This window comes from Sinocyclocheilus grahami, unplaced genomic scaffold, assembly GCF_001515645.1.
Source record: "Sinocyclocheilus grahami isolate Dianchi unplaced genomic scaffold, SAMN03320097.WGS_v1.1 scaffold682.1, whole genome shotgun sequence".
NCBI lineage: Eukaryota > Metazoa > Chordata > Actinopteri > Cypriniformes > Cyprinidae > Sinocyclocheilus > Sinocyclocheilus grahami.
The window spans coordinates 283,167-306,084 of record NW_015505861.1 but is presented as its reverse complement, the minus strand read 5'-3'; the positions used below and the strand labels follow the sequence as shown (position 1 = coordinate 306,084).

General features: G+C 37.3%; 1 protein-coding gene across 1 annotated transcript in view; it reads right to left on the bottom strand.

The window, feature by feature from the left end:
* The window catches only part of LOC107559365 (cAMP-specific 3',5'-cyclic phosphodiesterase 4B-like), a 62,666-nt gene that overhangs the window by 32,034 nt on the left and 7,714 nt on the right, over positions 1-22,918 (bottom strand). The window contains exons 2-3 of the mRNA XM_016243151.1: positions 14,295-14,396; positions 4,803-5,023 (exon numbers count right to left, since the gene is read on the bottom strand). Coding sequence (XP_016098637.1) covers positions 4,803-5,023; positions 14,295-14,336 — 263 coding nt within the window. The 5' untranslated portion in view covers positions 14,337-14,396. The remainder of the gene's footprint in view (positions 1-4,802; positions 5,024-14,294; positions 14,397-22,918) is intronic.

The window sequence follows — 22,918 nt, the reverse complement described above, 5'->3', positions numbered from 1 at the left end:
ATCATACAAACTTCCCTTAGACGTAATAATTCAAATCATTGATCCTGGTGGCAAATTTATTCATGAAGGGGTTTTGATTTCAATGAAAACTCACAGTAAGACTCAATTAAAGCAAGGATCCAGTCAGACAAGTTTGCAAACACTGAGTCTTACCAGGTATGAGACACAGCCACTGTGAAGTGTCTGGGTTGGCGGACTGTTTTATTCACCACCAGCTTTCTAAACATGCCTGGGCAGTTTTGGAGTGTGTTTCTTGCACCAGCTGTGAGCTCTTTCACATCAGATTGACAGCCCTTGTCCAAACTTATCTCCATCATTTGACTGAAAGGGCTAATGTCAGCATCTTGTTTTAAATCCATGAGGAAGAGTCATATGCAGAGTTTTGTTAAAGCATTCAATCCAGGGGTTTGGCTGTAGAAGTGTGTGCTGAGGTTCTGTGAAGGCCGGACTCTCTTTCACATTCATTATTTGTCACTATCTGCTTCAGTCCTACCCTTTCCCCTCTGTTCTCCCCTCTTGCCTACTCATCAGACCTCTGCCCAGCACACCCTCACCTCCCAAGAATCGCCTCTCCGGAATGCTCTTGGAGTCTCTACTTGGCCCTGTTTAGGTGCGGATGGAGAGGCAACATTAAGCGAGACATTTCTTAATGTTAATACTTGGTATAAACAGCAATGTGTCTTGACTGAATCAGATTGACAGCCCTTGTCCAAACTTATCTCCATCATTTGACTGAAAGGGCTAATGTCAGCATCTTGTTTTAAATCCATGAGGAAGAGTCATATGCAGAGTTTTGTTAAAGCATTCAATCCAGGGGTTTGGCTGTAGAAGTGTGTGCTGAGGTTCTGTGAAGGCCGGACTCTCTTTCACATTCATTATTTGTCACTATCTGCTTCAGTCCTACCCTTTCCCCTCTGTTCTCCCCTCTTGCCTACTCATCAGACCTCTGCCCAGCACACCCTCACCTCCCAAGAATCGCCTCTCCGGAATGCTCTTGGAGTCTCTACTTGGCCCTGTTTAGACGGATCATGAACCTGATACGGATAGACAGGTGCGGATGGAGAGGCAACATTAAGCGAGACATTTCTTAATGTTAATACTTGGTATAAACAGCAATGTGTCTTGACTGACCACTTTTGATCGATTCACCCAAATCAGGTGTAAATGCGGCCTACGTAAACTGGATTTAGTGTGGTTTCAGTCAGATGAGATCCCATAACCGCTGTACAGTGTTACATACTGGGTGACATTATTTAATATTATTTTACAGGATTATTTAAGGGTCAACTGATGACGTATGATATGTATAATAATCAGGGTTTCTACAGGTTTTATAGAGGTACATTTAAGACTTTTAAAGACATTTTTAAGACCAAGTAAAAAAAGAAATTAAGGACTAAATTGAAAGGCCATTTTTTACATATTTTTTAAAACATTTTTACAATTTTTTTTACTTCATGAGAATAGTAAGAAACTTAGTAAAGGATTTGGCACTTGCTATGTGAACACACACACACACACACACACACAAAATCATGGACATGATTTGAAAATGTTAGATGGTCCTGAAAAAGTCACACTTCATGGTCAAAAATGACCGTACTGAAAAACTAATGGGAAGTGAACTTCCTCTCGTGGAAAAGTTTGGTACTGCACCCAAGCAAAATCTTACTAAAAGCTCAATTTTTTGAGATAGCAACCTCAAATTTGGAACACAACTTAAGATTTATGGCTTTGATTTTCTTGCCATTTCAGACTGAAACATGTTTTGGAAAATGAAATTTTAAAATAGTATTTTTGTGCATTTTTCATAATAATAAACAAACTTCTCTAACTTTTTAGTTTTTTGTTTGCTTGTTACATTTTTCTTCTTCCCTTCGCAATCTATCCTGTGGTGTGCCTCAAGGCTCTGTCTTAGCTCCTGTCCTTTTTTCTCTCTATCTTCTCCCTCTGGGTTCCATCTTCAGGAAACATAAAGCCTAATTTCGCTGTTATGCTGATGGTATGCAAATCTCTATGCCTGTGTCTAGGAAAAATAAGAGTGCTCTAGGCAATCTAACGGCATGTCTTGAGGATGTGAACGCTTGGTTTGCCAAGAACTTTTTTTTTAACTCAGACAAAACAGAAGTCCTTGTTTTTGACTCCTCAGAATCCAGGCCAAGAAATCACCTTGACTTTGAACCTTTAAGTTTTTGAACCTTCTCCCCAAGTACGAAATCTAGGTGTGATGGTAAATAGTTGCCTCAAATTCGACAAGCAGATTAGTGCAGTCATTGGGTCGAGCTTTTTCTATCTTCATTCTCTATCGAAAATCAAATCCTTTCTTCCTAAGTGTTCCTTGGAGATTGCTATCCATGCTTTCATTACCTCTCGCCTGGATTAATGCAATTCCCTCTATTTTGGTATATCTAAGTCCCAAACGGCATGCTTACAGGTCATTCAAAATGCTGCGGTGAGATTCCTGAAGGGAAGGAGGAAATTTGATCACGCTACCCCCCTTCTGAGATCTCTTCACTGGCTTCCAATTAATTTTAGAATTGAGTATAAAATTTTACTTAGCACATTCTTACTTGTCCGATCTACTTCACCTGTACTCTCCCACCAGAGGCCTTAGATCCGAAGGTAAACTCCTTCTTCAGATACTCAGAACCCGGCTAAAATCAAGGGGAAACCGAGCCTTTGAAGTGGCCGGCCCCACATTGTGGAACAAGCTCCCACTCTATATTAGATCGGCTTCCACTTTGTCTGAGTTCAAGTCATGTCTCAAAACATATTTATTCTCTGTTGCTTTCAGTTTATAAGATTTTTCGGTTTTAACTGTTTTGCTGCTATTAGTGTACTCAGCTTTTTTAATTTTATCTTTTCTTGTACAACGCTTTGGTCGGCCTGCAGCTAGGGTTGTGACGGTGAGGAAATTTCCCACTGGTTAATTGACGTGTGACAACACCGGTAATACCAGTATCACCATTGGGGTGGGGGTGTTAGTTAGTTTGAGTTTCCCTATTTTCTTTGCTTTCAAATGGCTTGTAAAAGTACCGTACGCATTTTACTTTCACTTTCAAATGCCGGAAGCGGATCAAGGGGAAACCGAGCCTTTGAAGTGGCCGGCCCCACATTGTGGAACAAGCTCCCACTCTATATTAGATCGGCTTCCACTTTGTCTGAGTTCAAGTCATGTCTCAAAACATATTTATTCTCTGTTGCTTTCAGTTTATAAGATTTTTCGGTTTTAACTGTTTTGCTGCTATTAGTGTACTCAGCTTTTTTAATTTTATCTTTTCTTGTACAACGCTTTGGTCGGCCTGCAGCTAGGGTTGTGACGGTGAGGAAATTTCCCACTGGTTAATCGACGTGTGACAACACCGGTAATACCAGTATCACCATTGGGGTGGGGGTGTTAGTTAGTTTGAGTTTCCCTAATTTCTTTGCTTTCAAATGGCTTGTAAAAGTGCCGTACGCATTTTACTTTCACTTTCAATTCGGCGTTGAGTCAATTCAAGCAACAACAACATCAAACTCATAGAACTTTTATTAACAAAACAAATAAAAATACACCATATATGCCTAATAAAATAACAAATTACTTAGGCTACACAAAGTTTAAATAGGTATATAAAACTGAAAATCAGCAAACACTGTGGAACCAAATAAATAAGAAACATAGAACGTTTATTAGCATAACGAATACGAAAGCTTGGAGGCATGGCATATACACCTTGATGTAAAATAAATAAAATACACAAAGTTTAAATAAAGTAATCAGCAAACACTGTGGAACCAAATAAACAAGAAACAAATGTTTAAAAAAAATTCCTTTTCAAAATCTAAAATATTGCCAAACGGGCGCCTTTGCATTTCCTTTCTAAACAATCTTCTGCCATCGTCTTGTCCTTCTCACCTCGCTCTTGTCAGTCAGCTCGACTCACTCTCCTCACGTGATAAATAAAATCGGACTCCTGCTCCGTGGTGCACTGTCGTTCGCGCACGGTTCGGCACGCTGCATTGAGCATTTCGTTTTTAAAAGTGTCTGTCCTCTAACTGAACTAGGCTAAATTATTTTTGTTACTATAAAATAATAAAAACGACGGTGGGGGGCGGTGCCGCGGTAGGCAAATGACGTAACTTAACCCTATAACCGAAAACACCATCTATCGCAGCAAGCCTACCTGCAGCCGTTTTTAAATGTGCTCTATAAATAAACTGAACTTGAACTTGAACTTGAACTTCAAATGCTTAAATTGGCATCTTAATTAAATTTATCTTGATTTAAGGATGTTTAGATATTTATATTGGAAAACAAAATACTGAGGAATATATTCAATTTTTGCAGTCCTTAATTTGTGAAAGGGAGAATTTATATTTTTTAAGACCCGCAAAACCCCCTAAATAATGTATAACCCACAAAAAAAAAGATCTGTCTTTCAAAACACATTTTATTTTCATGAAAATGTAATCGACTGACTGTAAATTGATTATGAATAGACATTCCTTTGCTCAAAACAAACACACATTTTCAGAGTTACTATGAACCTTTTAGTCAGTTAGTGTGATGTCATTCGAAATTCAAAACAAAATTCTACATATATAAAAAAAACTATTTAGCATTTATAGGATCCAGAAAATAATAATAAAAAAAACTAAACTGTATCTATCACTCAGTAAGTAATATTTTTTGATTTCATTAGTAAAACAAACAAAAGCAGTACACAGCAGTTAAAAGCCTAACCTTGAATCATCTTTGAACATTTATGTGCTGACACAATATTCTGGTGTTGTATTTTAGCAGTCATAACTGAGCTCACCTATCAGGCGGTACTGGTGTGATATCTATACGTGGTGGAGTAATGAAACCCAGTGAAGTGGGTCTGGAAACGTGATCTTCTTGAGGGCTGCGGGCCCTCTCTGCCTGTCTCCATGACAACGGCGGCAACACAAGGGTTCCTGAATGGCGTCTGGAGCCTCGCCAGAGATCCACACCCAACGTAGCTCCTGAAGACGGACATCCTGAGAGGTCCTTGCTGTTCTAACATCATAAAAATAGAGCAGAAATATTGTAGCTATACATTATACATCAGCACCTACATACAGTATGATCATGCACAATTAATGAACTCCTCAGGAAATTAATCCATGTATAAATAAATGAAATAATATATACAAGAATCATGTAGTGTGTTGAGGCATACACTGGAGGGCACTCTATAATTGGTATGTTATACCAAAGAACAAAATATTCCATAAAAATGTAATAACGTGCTTGGCTTCTGAATGATCGACTACTCTTGTTTTTAAGCCCTTCCCCTAAAACCATATATTCAAAATACACTCATCAGAAATCATTCTAATATGCTGATTTGCTGCTCAATTATTATCAATTATTGGTGTTCAATTATTAATAATAATTCTTATTATTATCATGATCACCTTATACATGCCTTTACTGTCACTTTTGATAAATTTAATGTATCCTTGTCAAATAAAAGTATTCTAAAAAAATAAAATAAAAAACGTACATAACCCAAACTTTTGAATGGCAGCGTATCAGTTTCCACAAAAATATTAATCAGCAGCAAATCAGCATATTAGAATGATTTCTGAAGGATCATGTGACACTGAAGACTGGAGTAATGATGCTGAAAATTCAGCATTGATCACAGAAATAAATTACAATTTAAAATATATTAAAATAGAAAATAGATTTTTACAATATTACTGCTTTTACTGTATTTTCAATCAAATAAATGCACCATTGGGGAAACTTATTTTGAAAACATTAAAAATCTGAATTATTCTAAACTTTTGACCAATAGTGTATTATATTTTTAAACTTTTTTTTAAATTTTCTATTAAAATTAGTTTCTATGCAGAATCAGGAAATAGTTGAATCTTGCATAATTTTCATGAAAACAAAACTTTTCTTATAACACAAAAATACTTTTACAAACACACAAGTTTTATGACACACAAACGCGTGGGAACCTGTACTGGACTTTGTCAGTCAGCCTGTTCCACAAATTGTGTTCTTATCTTGGTTTGTTCAGGTTGATGTCAGTGAAGTAGCTTTGGGTGATCTACGGCTCATTTACGCTACATGACTTATATCAAGCCCTGTTCAGTTTCTACTGCTCCAGCATGTTGACTTTATCTCCTGACAGTTCTTTATAGATACAGCGTGTTTAACAGCTGGCTCCCTCAGCGTGATTGCATATCACTGTCAGTGTAGCCGCTGGACAACATCATTTGTAACAGCCTGTAGCTGAAGACTGAATATATCACCACCAAATATGTTTATAGCACAATTAGAATTGCCCAGAAGAGAGGAGTGTTACCAGGAATTCCTCGAGCACGGCCTGTACATTGGGATAGCTAACAGATGGGAATCCAGATATTGAGAGAGAGAAAACAGCTACTGCTTCTGTTTGACTGGTTGAGTATGAACATGAGTTTAGGACTATAGCTATAATTCTGGGAAATGTATTGACACTTTGATGAAGAGCTGTATCAGAAAGCAACAGCAGTAATTGGATGAATCTCATGAAACCTGTCTAGAACAAGTCTGGGTCATATTTCATCCTGAAACCAGAGGAAGCAAATAAATAAATTTGATTTTGCATGAAGAAAACTCTATTACAGGACCATTAAGGGTAATTCTCATTAAAAATTCTCATGTAATGTGTCTGGATTTTTTCTTTTCATATGTTTTCTTATGTTTTAGTTTTTAGTATTTTTTTATTTAACAGTCAGTAGCTACAAATGTATTATTTAATTATGTATATTATGTATATTTGTGCATAATGGTAATATTTAGTGTACTAGAATTGTATTATACAAATTATTATACATAATTAGAAATTTGGTAAAAACAGTAATATTGTAAAATATTTGTACATTTTAAAATAACTGTTTTCTATCTGAATATATAGTAAAATGTAATTTACTCCTGTTTTGAAAAGCTGATTTTTCAGCATCATTACTCCAGTCTTCAGTGTCACATGATCCTTCAGAAATCATTCTAATATGCTGATTTGCTGCTCAGTTATTATCAATTATTATTGGTGCTCAAATATTAATATTAGTGCTTATTATTATCATGATGAAAACAGTTTTTGCTGCTTAATATTTTTTGCAGAAATTGATTCTTTGATGAAAATGATTTAAGGACAAATTATTTTCCAAGTTTTTCAATAATTTTCCAAGACTGCAAAGCTGCATTGGAAATATCAATCATTCATTCATTCATTCGTTCATAAAGAAATAAATAAAGTATATTACAGTAATGCCAATTATCATTAAGAATAAAGTAATGATTTACATGAACTGTCATTTATATAATGTCACAATAGAAAAAAATATTAATGGTCCTAAAAACACATACATAGCATAGCATAGCATAGCATAGCATAGCATAGCATAACATAACATAACATAACATAACATAACATAACATAACATAACATAACATAATCTTTTGGGGCCTATCTTGAACAATCTGTTATACTGTGAAACTGAAAGCATTAAAACAAAGTGTTTTTTACTGAGCAACTATGAAGGTCATGAAAAAATGGCTTCATATAGCCCAGCTAATTAATGGAGGGGAAATTAATTGAAAGGAAAGGGGAATCCCATGAGAAGTGTAGGAAGTATCAACTAATAATCATGTCACGCTTTACAGATGTTACAGCCATTGCAATACAAGCGACACCTCCTCAGCTCAGACAGCATTAAAGCCCCGAAGGCTGCTATGCTCTGGACTGAATGAGAAAAATATGAGGCCGAGAGAGAAAATTAGACATTTTCAATGGCTGAATTGAGGGAAACATGGTGAAGAAGGATAAGGCTGCCCAGAGGCATTGATCCAGTAAATAAATAAGTAAACAAATACATAAAAGAGAAATAAAGATATACATGGACGTATGTCCAGAGACCGGCCGATCGCTGGGAGGATCGGTTACCATGGCAACCACTCTGACTCCTTTAATGATGAGTATGACTGAAGGTTAAGCTACAAGGCTTGTCAGTAGGAGTTTGCTTGGAGTTTACCAACTCTAACTCTTTGGACCTCACAAAATCCACTTCAAGTATTTAAAGGGATCGTTCACCCAAAAATCTAAATTCTGTCCTTAATTATTACTCATCCTCATGTCGTTCCAAACCCGTAAGACTTTCATTCAGTGGTTCAACCATAATTTAATGAAGCTACGAGAATACTTTCTGTGTACAAACAAAACAAAAATAACGTCTTTATTCAACAATTCAACGCATTCCTCTGCTTGAAAACAAGCCGCAGCGCATGCGCGTTCTATGTTAACAGGGTCACAGGAATGCGTCGTGGTTCTCTCGTGAATGGTGGCGGAGACTGATGCGGAAGAGCAGAATTGTTAAATAAAGTCATTATTTTAGTTTTCACTAAACATTATTTTAGTTTGTGCACAAAACGTATTCTTGTAGCTTCATTACAAGAATAAATTATGGTTGAACCACTGATGTCACATGGACTATTTTAACGATGCCCTACATTTCTGGGCCTTGAACGTGGTAGTTCCGTTGCTGTCTATGAAGGGTCAGAAAGCTCTTGGATTTCATCAAAAATATCTTAATTTGTGTTCCAAAGATGAACGAAGGTCTTACAGGTTTGGAATGACATGAGGGTGAGTAATTAATAATAAAATTTTAATTTTTGGTTGAACTAACTCTTTAAAGTAGAAAAAATGTGCCTGCCCAGTGCCTATTAAGAGTGGAATAGTGGTGTTACTTTAAAGGAAATTTTTGAAAATAGGCTCATTTTCCAGCTCCCCTAGAGTTAAACAGTTGAGTTTTATCATTTTCTAATCCATTCAGCCGATCTCCGGGTCTGGCGGTAGCACTTTTAGCTATAGCTTAGCATAGATCACTGAATCTGATTAGACCGTTAGCATCTCGCTCAAAAATGACCAAAGCGTTTCTATATTTTTCCTATTTAAAACTTGACTCTTCTGTAGTTACATCGTGTACTAAGACCGACGGAAAATGAAAAGTTGTGATTTTCTAGGCCGATATGGCTAGGAACTATACTCTCATTCCGGCGTAATAATCAAGGAACTTTGCTGCCGTACCATGTGTGCAGCAGGCGCAATGATATTACGCAGCGCATGAAAATAGGCTAACTTCTGTCAACATAACCAACGTGACCACCTGCTTGCACAGGGAGCGTGCTGGGGACTATTTTCAGGCGCTGCGTAATATCATTGCGCCTGCTGCACACATGGTACGGCAACTAAGCTCCTTGATTATTACGCCGGAATGAGAGTATAGTTCCTAGCCATATCGGCCTAGAAAATCGCAACTTTTCATTTTCCGTCGGTCTTAGTACACAATGTAACTACAGAAGAGTCAAGTTTTAAATAGGAAAAATATAGAAACGCTTTGGTCATTTTTGAGCGAGATGCTAACGGTCTAATCAGATTCAATGATCTATGCTAAGCTGCAGCTAAAAGTGCTACCGCTAGACCCGGAGATCGGCTGAATGGATTATAAAACGGTAAAACTGAACTGTTTAACTCTAGGGGAGTTGGAAAATGAGCCTATTTTCAAAAATAGTGGAGTGTTCCTTTAAGCCCTGCAGTTTGGGGAAAAAGCTAATGTACAAATCAATAAAGCCCTAAGAGATCACGAGCATCAGACAAACAGATTCTCTCCTGTAGCTTAGAGAAACAGACGGACAGCATGTCCTTCCTGCGGTCATATGCCTCTGAGTCAATGAGATTCACATTCACAGCACTAAAACCAGGCTACAGATGTTTCAATATGTCAAGTGAGAAACTGTCAGACAATTGTTTTTTATTTGAAACAAACATTTCATAGCTCTAGATATTATTATAAGTGATGCATTTAAATCGAAAAAGGATCTAGTAACCAGAATATCACATGGGCTTTTCACACTTGAAAATGTTTCACACTGTATATTGGACTACTGTCCTATTTTTGCATATTTAAAATGTCAATAACATTGATTGGAAAAATACAGCTCGCGGCGGACATGTGACCTGTTTGTCCATGTGCAAAATTTCCACTCTGGCTTTTAGTAAATAATATGGTCTCATATCAGTTGACCATCACCGCCATTTTCAGTTTTCTCTCGAATGCTAAAGCCAAATTGAAAAAGTTCAAATTGCATGAATATTTAAAGAATTGTTTAGTGTACACTGTAAAAAAAAAAGAAAAAAAAAGCAAGCTGTGGTTGCTAGAAAATCACTGCAAAATATGGTGACAGTGTATCAGGTATTACAGGATGATTTTGCAATTTATCAGTTATATTTCATTAAGTGCTATAATGAAAATGTATAATATATAAATGATGAACTTTGAACTGTTATTGAACTGAATTGAATCAACACTGAATTGATTTAAGCTGAACAATGACACTATTAACTTCTCTTCTATAGATTTGCTTTAGTTGCATTGAGTTTTTTTTATAACTGATGAACTTTGCAACACTGACACTAGTGCTGCACAATTAATCGAATTTCTAATCGCAATTACAATTATGGATGCCACAATTATGTAATCGTTCAAAGCGGCAATTAGTCGTTCGAAATCCACTTATGTTATTCTGCACGCTTAAGATATGTTTTTCTTCAAATCCTACAATGTGATTTTCTGGATTTTTTTTTTCTCATTTTGTCTCTCATAGTTGAGGTATACCTATGATGAAAATTACAGGCCTCTCTCATCTTTTTAAGTGGGAGAACTTGCACAATTGGTGGCTGACTAAATACTTTTTTGCCCCACTGTACATTCATATTTTTACTTTTTTTATAATTTAAAGAAGAAACCAATCCGATGTATATTTGACATTTGAGGCTTAATACTATTGAAAAGCACTAAAAGATTTTCAGTTAGAGTGTTTTCAGTTTATTTTTATATAGAAATACGGCATGCAGTTGCATCAAACAATGGTATAAACATCATTCAGTGTAAATTGTGATAATCGTAATTAATCATCGCAATTACAATATCAAGGGAATAATCGACGATTATGATTTTTGTCATAATCGTGCAGCCCTAACTGACACTGTTATTCAACTAAATTAAATCAACACTGAACTAAATTGAGCTGAATAATGACACCATTATCTTCTAAACAGCTACTTTACAGCTGAAAATGAATTTGTTTTTTAATTTATGAATTCTGCAACACTAATACTATTATTTTCCTGTTTATTACTGTAAAGCTGCTTTGATGCTAAACAGCTTTCTTTAACATTTTAGCATCACAATGTTTTACAGTGCATGCCTTTGACACTTCATTGGCTTGAACCAATAAGCAACCATTCTAACAACTGCATAACAATGTTATAAAAAAACAAAAACATTCAGAACCATTAGCAATCACACAGCAACATCCTAGCAAGTTAGCAACCATACACAATGGCCTAGTACAGTAACTTATGCACAGGCAAACCCCACTCAAATTCTTCTAGAAAAAAATGTGAAAATCTACAATGTAAAAATTTTTTATAGATGCAAATAAAACTAAGTTTATTGGAGTACCCTGTACAAGAAAATACTATTTCAGCCTTTCTACTTCAAAATGTTGTTTAATTCAATGTCAAAGTCTCCATAAGTAATGAAATCCTGCATCACTTGTTCTGAAGAATGATTTCAATGAAGAGGGTTATAAGAGGGCTGCAGCCATAGACTGAGCAGGTATTCAGATGTGGACGCTATCATAGGTAGCAGAGGTGAATGTCAAGCTTTCACTGAGTGCTAGTGAAGAAAGGTGAGAACTGCTTTTTACAGAAAATCAATATCAGCCTCATTATTTCACTTCATTGTGCATGTGTACTTGCAAATAGACTATTGAAGAAGTGAAGGTATTGTTCTTCCAAGTACAGGAACCTAATCCAGAACTTTGAGGATGTTTTATGAAATCTCCCAAAGGTTTTGCCAACTCTGTTGAACAATGTCACGGCTCTTTTACTTTTCAAAGACAAAAACCGACTGTCATATCATCCAGCACAGCATAAATAAAGAAAATACTGAGTATACCTTTCTTTAAAGGTCAAGTCTGTAATTTCTGTGTGAATAATGCACCAGAAGGAGAAATAATGTTCGTTTACCCAAACACTTTCACTGCCCAATTAAAGTGCCACCAGCCATTACTCAGACAAAACCGGTCGTTCCGTGTTAAAATCATGGAATTGGCTGAGGAAGAAAGTTTCGGGTTGTTTAAACAAACAGAGCAATGTCTTGAAAGCATCACTAAGTGACAATGTTTTCACTCTTCTGAGAAATCAATATACATCTATCTCTACACAATAAATTCAACATGAAATGGAAACTGATCAGATTTACTCTAATAAATGTACCTAGTCCTATTGACCATTGCTATATTGTCTTTGCTTTTTTCCCCCTATTTAGTTTTGGATAGCTCTTTTCATAAATCGCATTTAGCAGATTAGAGCCAGGCGATAATATGGTTTAAATTTTGTGACAATACAAGTGTGACGAGTGGGGGCGGGGCCGAGAGCCGTGGGAACGGAGCGAGGCCGGTGGAGTAATTGATAATGAGCGACACCTGCACCACTCACCGGTCTCGAGTCCCACGGAGGAGCTCCGGAAGGATAAAAGGAGGAGCTACGACAGTGAAAGTGGAGAGAGGACCAGGCCTGGATTTTATTTTGTGTTTTGTGTGCGGCAGTCGTCCGCGAGGGGTTGCCGCTTTACTTTCATTTTGTGTTTGTTTATTTTATTAAAATCTTAAACGTTCGCCGGTTCCCGCCTCCTTCTTCCCGACCTACGAACGGTGTTACATTGGTGCCGAAACCCGGGAGGAGGAAGGAGGGACACACTGTCAGAGAGCCCTCGCTGCTGAGGGGGATCGCGGTGCTGAGGAGATCGGGCAGCAGGAACAAGCAGAGATACCGCCGGTGGCTGCCCGAGGCGGTGGTGCTGGAACGATGGAAGACGAGGTGGGACGGAGAGCTCGCTGCCACGCTCCTGGGTCGAGGAGGGGTGGCTGCCTTCCGAGAGGGAGCGGAGGCGTCGGCCCCGTTCGCCAGGAGGCCGGAGCCTGCTGCCGTCCACCATGATTGGGGAGGAGCAGGGAACGGGGGTCTCGCTGCCGGCTGCCCTCAACAGGAGGAGCCATCGCCGTCCGCCAGGAGGCGGAGGAGCGGTGGGCCGTCCACCAACGATGTCCAGTACCATCGCATGGCACTGCAAGTGAGAGCCTCTAAAGCCGGTTGAGGAGCAAGCGGCAGTGTGTCCGGGAACCGGACCGATAAATTTTTTTTCTTTTCCTCTCTCCCCTCTCTCGTATCTGTCTCTCCTCATCCTTCCTTCTCCTTTTCTCTCGCCTCGTCTGTCTGTCCTTACCCCCAGGTATGCCGCGGCCGCCGTGATCGGCTCCCCCAGAGGGGGGGGGTAAAGCGCAGTCTCGGGAGTACCCCCGGCCTGCGAGGGGCGATGGGGGTATGTGACGAGTGGGGGCGGGGCCGAGAGCCGTGGGAATGGAGCGAGGCCAGTGGAGTAATTGATAATGAGCAACACCTGCACCACTCACCGGTCTCGAGTCTCACGGGGGAGCTCCGGAAGGATAAAAGGAGGAGCTACGACAGTGAAAGACGAGAGAGGAAAAGGCCTGGATTATATTTTGTGTTTTGGTTCTGTTTGTGCGCGACAGTCATCCGCAAGGGGCTGTCACACTATTTTGTGTTTATTTTATTATTAAAGTTTTGTTCAAATGTTCGCCGGTTCCCGCCTCCTTCTTCACCTTTGAAGAGAAGAGTTTAATTAATATGATGTAAATTAGAATTCAAAGACTGTAAAATGTTAAGCCTAATTTGGTTACAACCATCAGCTTATTAAAAACATCAAGAAGACAAATGAATGACTGCCCTTTTTCGACTCTGTCCTTCTTTCCTCTGGTAAGGTTTTATGGTGCCTGCCATCTTTTCCCATGTCCCACATAAATAGCTATTAATATTATGTGTGTGCGTATTTGGGTTTGTGTGTGTGGTTAATTGGTTGTTTATGTTCTTGTAGACATAAGGCTTGTTCTTGTAGCACAGGCTTGCCTAGAGCTTGTTGATTGTTTTAGTTCTTTCTCTAGAAATCATAGGAACATAGGATGTTATTGCAGAGAAAACCTGGCTGTTTCATAGGTAAAACATATAAAGGGCAAACTAGGAGAAAAAATAAGTGATTTTTTTAAACATCTAAATTGCATTGACCATATATTGGGGGCAGAATAAAAAATCACATCATAGCATTATCATCTATTCATGTTTAAACACAACAATAAAATGTCTCACATCACTAGGTGTCACTGCCAAAACGCTCCGGCTCTTCCTCATGATCTCTGCTGACAGCTCAAGCTCAGAAGGGTCTTCTGTCTCTTGGGACTCTGCTGTGAACTGTAGCCAGAGTAAAAAAAACAAAACATTAGCATAATTTTTCATCACACCCTCCACTGGGCCAAATTAAAAGTCACCATTTTCTCAGTTTTGATTTCTTGTGTTCAGTAACATTGGGATGAAGACAATAAACCAAAGAAACATCAAATTATAAACAATCGATCGAAGCGCTTGAATTCGGCGAAGAACTCAAATGTCTCAGTGATTTAAACTAGTTTAAAGGCAGGCAAAACAGTGATGACAAACAGGAGAAACACTGTGCTCAACGATTCAGTCAGAAAGTTTTTCAATCTACAGATCGCCATCATTTACCATGGATTTACTGTAGTAACACTGACTGCACCATGGTGTTGTGGCAGAAATTTTAATTGAATTTTATTATAATATTAATGTAGGCATGTATTAAATGTATTAAAGGAGTAATGGAATATAATTACAGGCTATTTTTGTGATTAAGCTATAGTGTTTGTGCATCATACTAAATAAATTTTTGTTACTGCTTTTCATACAAATACCCAGAATACCATGGTATTGAGGTGCTATATGTGTGGTTTTAACTGGGGTTATTATCATGATCTAAATGTATGCTACTATGGAAGTAGCTCATGGATAAAACTCAACTCAACAGTCATAATAATTACATTTCACCATATAAATTGTAGTTGTTAAAATTATTACATATGTTACTGTTTTTGATAATGAACATAAATTGTCAACTGCATCCAAACTCAAGCTACTACTACTGTAAACTCAAGCTACTGTCAAATGAGCATTTCTAAGAGACAAAACATGTAATATTATTAATATTACTACATGCACTGCAAACTGTGCTTAAGATACTAGTCATAAAAGTCAGGCAACACAAACATGTTGATGATTTGAAACAATATCACTCATTAGAACATGCAGAAACTAAGACATACATTTTTCTATTACAATATTTATTGTGTTAAGGATAAATGAAAAATGTGTTTGTCATGTTCTGACCATAAAGATTAGTTTAAAACCACAATTAACAGTCTGGTTTCACGTATGAGCAAAAAACTGCATTTAAACTGGAAAGAAATAATGATTATAAATTTATCATGATAATTATCAATATCAAATGATATGGAAAAAAACTGTTAACTGTTACTGATCCTTCCATAGAGTGTAATGATTGTTCATCGAAATGCATAGAGATGGTGTGGAATGGACATGGGAAACTAAATACACACAGCCATTTTCTTGACTTCATTTTTTCCACAATCTTTGGTGGAAAGTTCTTTAGAGCTTGGCACTGTTTGAACGATGTCTAAGTAAGCAGCTCGATGCAACAACACAAGACTGCTCACAGAAATAGGCAAATAGCACCCATTTTAGCTAGCTAGTCAACCTTAAATCAAATTTAAAGGGGTCATATGATGCGATTTAAATTTTTCCTTTTTCTTTGGAGTGTTACAAGCTCTTGGTGCATAAAGAAGATCTGTAACGTTGCAGAGACTAAAGTCTCAAATCCAAAGAGATATTGTTTATAAAAGTTAAGAGTCAACCACGCCTACCTAAAACGGCTCGTTCTTACACGCCCCTACATGTCTACGTCACGATGGGGGAAGATTTGCATAACGCCGCCCAAATGTAAGTTTTATTTTTGCTGTAGTATTGTTGCTGCCGCCGCCGCCATGTTGTGGAGACGATGTGTGTTTCATTGTGAAAGCCAAATTACTTTGTTTGGTCTTCCAAAAGAGGACACAACTAGAAATCAGTGGTTAAGTTGTATTTACAACACTGTTCCAGAACAGTTCAACTCAAATATTCAGATGTGTGCAGCGCATTTTATGGAGGATGAGGACTGCTTCCTGTGAGAGTAGCCTACAATGCCGGTGTCTGCCGCTTCTGACTCACAGCCTGTAAGTATGTTTTCATATTTAAAGAATTTGCCACTGATGATTCAAAGGCGAGTTTTGAGCAGTGTAGAGTAGCGCTTGTTGTTTGTCGTTTCTCCGATCACAAATGCAGACATGTTTTTATGTTTACGCAGCGCGATACACAATGCAACGTGTAAAAAGACAGTATAAGTCATTATAATCAGTAATTATGTCCCCACTGGATGCAACAAATGCCTCGTTTATAATGGGTTTTTACTGGTTTTGTCTTGTCACACCTGGACACGGCATCACAGTATGGTGAGGGGCGTAACATTTCCATCACACGCTTGAGGTATTCGGCAAATCACAATGCACTGGATAGCTGGCCAATCAGAGCACACCTCGCTTTTCAGACCGATGAGCTTTGTAAAAATCGACGCTTTTCAGAAAGGCGGGGCGTAGAGGAGAAACAATAATGTACATTATGTGGAAAATGTGTGTTTTTTAAACCTTAAACCGCATAAACACATTGCATTACACAAAATAATGTTCTTTTTTGCAATGTCATATGACTCCTTTAAGCAAGCTAGTCAATTGTAGTTAGTTAGCTAGTTAATTTAGCTAGTTTATTTTACCTAATGTTATTACAGGTATGGAGGAATTTTTTTTGTGTGCTCTGTGTCAAATGGGGTGCCTGATGCAGTCTTGAAAAATAAAATACCATCATTTACATGTGTCCATTTAGTTCAAAAAGCTGTAGGGTATTGGTCACTTTAAATGTATTTACATTGAATCATTCACTTAACCAATTTGTTCAAAATGGTTGAATCAATGTTACATTTGGAAAAACAGCACTTTTGTGATATTGCTTAACCATATTATATGATATATATATATAGAACAAAAACTAATTTTCAATTTTGGGGGCCTATTGGGTGACAGTCTGTTGGGTGACAGTGACAGTTACGGTACAGTGCCTTACAATATATTAATTTCAAAGACTTGTCGACAATCTTGATTTGCTTTGATTTTATAACAGAAATAGAAGAAGAAAAAAATAGACCAATATAGCTGAGAAAATTGTGTCACATTAAGACTTTGGGGTTAACTGCCATCATTGCATATACAGTTTGTTAACATTGTCTGCCTATTCTTTGTAATAGATTTTTTTAAGCTTGTTTAGGTTGGCCAGATGACAGTTTTCAAACAGTGCCACAACAATGTCTCATTGGCACTGAGATCAGAAGTCTAACTGGATCGCTGTATGACTTTGTGTTCCTGAGCCACAACAGATGGCTCTGTCCCTGCCTTACAGATCCCTGCAGCTGAAACACTCAACTTTCTCCAAGCATCGCATGGAAATACTTATTTTGCACGCACTGTATCTTTCCCTGCATGCTTCTAAAAACTTGAAGAATTTTGGTCCATCCATTCATCATTTTTAAAAGATGTCTCGTTCAGTTCCACATAATGATAGCACCAAATTAACTTATTGTAAGACTGGTGTTTCATATGGTAAGATGTTTGCAAATTATTAATATGACATAGGCTGAAAATGTATGAACACAACAGAAGTGTGATTTAGCAGTGTAACACATGAATAAACACTGGAGCCAATATATATAGCTTCTGCCAAGAGAATCTGAACACCATCGGGTTTGACTGGATGCAAAACATTTGACGTCAATAACAAAAGATATGGAAATGTTTTCTACTTACTTTTAAAAGTCGATAAGTCTATTTACTTTGCTGTCCTAACTAGGCATAATTATTGCATTTGATTGTATGGATTTGGCATAGTGTTTCCCCTGCTGTTTGTCACCCTATCAGAAGTGAGCTGACCTATTTTTGGTCGCAACCCCATTGATTTATTACATGTACAATAATGCAAGATGATAGGTTTGAAGCTACTCCTACTAAGATAAGTCATACTCCTTCAAGTACATAAATAAACGAGGAAAAACAAAGGAGTATCCCAAAGACTGTCTTGTGTACTTGCCATTGCTAGTTCAAAAGTTTACTAATTTGAAAGCATCTAGTTAGAATAAGCAATGATGCTTTGGGTCATTTATAACGAGAAGTTATTGGATTAAAATAAAAAGCAGCACAATTTTGTGATAGTGCTTTTATACAACAATTCATTCAGGTCAGTGTTTTTGAACAAATCAAGTGAATAATTCAATGACTCATTCACAAAGTCTTGTTTTGTTCCTGAATGAATCAGCATTTTTCAACAAACCGGTTGTATGAACGATTCATTGACTCACTCATAAAGACTGTCTGACTGAAAGACACACAGAAAAATCCCAACCACTAACACATAGACTGATAATCTTCTCTGGAGCATGCAAACATAGACAGCTTGTCCAATAGAATGCATCAGTGCCGTCCACTTTTTCAATGGCCTTGGTTCCAGAAGAATTTTTCCCATTTATTTCTCCCATGCATTTTAAAACAGTCTATGTTAAAGAAAAACTAGGTGAATCACTACATAACAAACTTTAATTTAAAGCAAAAAAAACTATTTGAAAATCAGACAAAAAGATAAAGGTACGACACTGTGTATTTGAAGGGATAGTTCACCCAAAAATGAAAATGTGATGTTTATCTGCTTACCCCCAGGGCATCCAAGATGTAGGTGACCTTGTTTCTTCAGTAGAATACAAATTATGATTTTTAAGTCCAGCCGTTGCAGTCTATCAGTCGTATAATGCATGGCAATGGTAACAAAATCTATGAGAGTAAAAAAAACATGCCCAGACAAATCTAAATTAACCCCTGCGGCTTGTGACGACACGAAACGATCGGTTTGTGCGAGAAACCGAACAGTATTTATATAATTTTTTACCTCTAATACACCACTATGTCCAACTTCCTTGAGCGCGCACACGGCATCCGATGCGTGAGGTGTGTACGCGCTCTGGCGAGTTGTCTGTGCATGTTTTTTTTTACTCTCATAGATTTTGTTACCATTGCCATGCATTATACGACTAATAGACTGCAACGGCTGGACTTAAAAATCATAATTTGTGTTCTGCTGAAGAAACAAAGTCACCTACATCTTGAATGCCCTGGGGGTAAGCAGATAAACAAACAAAAAAACATTTTTGGGTGAACTATTCCTTTAATGGCTTTAATCAGGGAAAGAACTATTCAAACATATTCGTACATATTCAACATATTCAAATTACAATAGAAACATGTTGAATATATGTAGAGATATTCTATAAAAATTAATTATATACAATTATTTAAGTAGTCTCAGAGTGTAGGGAGATTGACTTGATTATGTCATTCACAGTGCTTCATGGGAGTGTGTCACTCAGCAGTAAAGATTTGCTTGTTGCATTTTATATGCTGAATCATGGGTAATGTAGTTTCTCACCAATAATTTAACTGTTAAACATGATTATTTCAAAAAAAGTTGAAAAAATGAGGGCTAATGGCTTCAACAAAAGCATAGACCTGCCTTTTGTGGTTTGTAAGTTATTATTAAATTATTTCCTATATGGAGAAAATGAATTCCGGAACCCAACTGTTGCATTCTATCATATTTGAGGAACGAATTAACTGTTGTATAAAAGTTCTGACATATGTCCTTTCCGTATGTGGTCAGGAAGTGTCTAAGACTGTGGTTGTCAACCTTTTTGACTCCAAAGCCAAAATATTTTTTAAAATTATTTTAAATTAATAAAACATCTGATAATTTTCATAATGAAGCTTATTCATTATGAAAATACCGATGGAGTTTAAAGATGAAAGTAATTTACATAACTTTTCCAGTTCTAGAAATCCACTTGTCTAAAGCCAAGTATAAGAAAATCCCCAAATGGTTACAATCTGGTTATATTACATTATACGGAGTGGTTGACCAATCCTTTCACAAGTGAACTGGCACAGTTTTTCTACACTTTCATGTGCATCATTACCTTTTCAAATGAAACAATTCAGGGGTTCATAGTGCACACAGACTAAATTGATCAATGATATAACTGTTTGCCTTTTAGTTGCCTTTGCACCCAAATAAATTACACCTTGAAATGTAAGGTCGGGGAGATAAATAATGAGGAATTGATGGATTCTATCTCACTTCCGTGCAGTTTTTATGCGTGAGGTGAAAAATGACTGCATTGCCTCTTGTGCAGAACCTTGATTAGCCAATTTACATTTCAGCTCCACACTTTCTCATTTCTGTTTTTTTTTCTTCTTCTTCTCATCTTTCTCTAATTTGGCAGAGTTACTCAATCTGTTGGACTGATGGATTCTATCTCACTTCCGTGCAGTTTTTATGCGTGAGGTGAAAAATGACTGCATTGCCTCTTGTGCAGAACCTTGATTAGCCAATTTACATTTCAGCTCCACACTTTCTCATTTCTGTTTTTTTTTTAATCTTTCTCTAATTTGGCAGAGTTACTCAATCTGTTGGATACGTTTTTCTAAGGTAAAATAAGTTTCTAACAGCAGCTGTGAACTGTAATCATGTCAAGGGAAAGTTTTGGACAGGTAAGTTGTTGGGAATGTGATTATCTATATTTTACAATGTAATATCCATATTTCTCAAGTCATCACCTAGTACTGAAACACATTAATTGGATACATTTGAAAACTTTTTTTTCTATATTTTGGCCTTTCGTCCACACTGAGATGCCATTTTCGTTACTGTGACCTGTGAAAATGATGATGCTTATTGTATCCATATATAACTATGGTTGTACTGGCATTGCTGTGCCTGCTATTCACTTTTTGCATTCCTGCAAAGATGAACAGAAACAGAAAACTTTTTATGCATTTTGGCTGTTCATTTACATGACAATGAAGTTTTTGTGGCCTGAAAATGCACACATTTGAAAATGATTTTTTTAAAACTATACCATTATCTTCTCTGTGTAAACTACAAAAATGCAAATTTTTGAAAACGGTGACGTCATGTGTATGCATATTACATGTTCGGTGTATAGGTGAGTGCGCAGGTAGTGTTTCTTTACAACGTGACATCGCCGACTACTGGCCTGGCATGCATAATGCAATGTTTTTAGTCATTTAACCATACAGTTGTACTGCTAAATGTGAAATTGAAACATCACAAACTACTTGTTTTTACAAAATACTCACTGTGTGTAGATTCTTTGTGTTTGTCTGCACATGTGTAAAATGACACTTCTGGAAAAAGCTGGTCCATGTTGGCCAATATTGTTAACAAAACATGCGCAACTTGTACAGTTGTCTTTGTCTTAGAAAATCCATAGCTGGATACCAGAAATGCACTTCTTGCATCCTTATTCCTGACAAATAGACATGTATTGTGTATTGAGTCAGACACAATATGTTATTTGAGCTCAAACAAAGACTCCATGGTGCTCACCAGCTCCACAATCTTATTACCAGAACCAGTGCATGGTTATATCCTCATGCTGTACCCACACTGATGTTCCTGTCCAACCAAAAACACGGGTTACTGTTTACTTGAACCTGTTTACTGTTTATACTGTTTATAAAATAAAGTGTCCTGGCATACAAGTTTATTTATTGAGAGCAAAAAGTACAGATGTAGATTCTCACAGGCTTGCGACTTCTTCAATAGGATCTATTTATTTTTGTTCTGCCAACCATTCCACATCCAGTCAAGCTATGAGAATTAGGGTTTTTAATTTCTAAAGCAATTACTAGCATTAAATGAGTGTGACGATACAACTGGCTCAGTTTTTTATCAATTCCTAATAGATTGCAAGTTTCACAGAAGCCTGAGAGATTGAAACGTTGTTCCAAAACAACAGTACAGGTTTCTCATGTAGCGTGATGCCTGTAACTATAGCACCATGGCTTACATAACCTCATATAACATGCAATGACATGTCAAGACTTAAGAGAACAATTAAGAAGTCAACATGGGTCACTGATTCTCACAGTATGAATTAGTCAAGGATGTCCACATCCAGCATGGAGAAAACTGTTAGCCCGTTAATTGGATTCCAGGATGAAACTGGATATTGTTACAATGAGGCACAGATCTGTTATTTTGTTTAATTGTCTTTGGGAAGCCAAGAAAATGTGAATGCAGACCAGCAAGTTCAACAACGCACACTGCTACTAAAATCAGTTTTATACCTTTAACATATACTGACAACCACCATAATAATGCAGGTGGTAAAAGAGAAAGCCGCATGAAGCTTTTCCACAAGCTGAAGTATATACTAACACATAGAAGGTGCACAGATTAATTCCCGGACACACAAAACACCATCATGGTAACACACATGACACTTAAATAATGCAATAAACATTCATTTAACAACAGAAGATGTAACATAAAACCCTAACATCCATAACTGATTACAAAAACTAAAAAATATGATTATTTAGACAAAATACTTTCAAATGTGGAGTGTCATGCAGGGAATTCTTGGAATATCAGTTTAGAGTTTTTGACTGTAAATTGTACACTCTAAAAAATGCTGGATTAAATATAACCCAGCGCTGGGTTAAAAAGGGACAAACCCAGCTATTGGGTTGTTTTAACCCAGCTCAAAATGGGATGTTTTGAGACAAAACATCCCAACCGCTGGGTCAAAACATCCCAACCGCTGGTTCAAAACATCCCAACCGCTGGGTCAAAACATCCCAACCGCTGGGTCAAAACATCCCAACCGCTGGGTCAAAACAACCCAATAGCTGGGT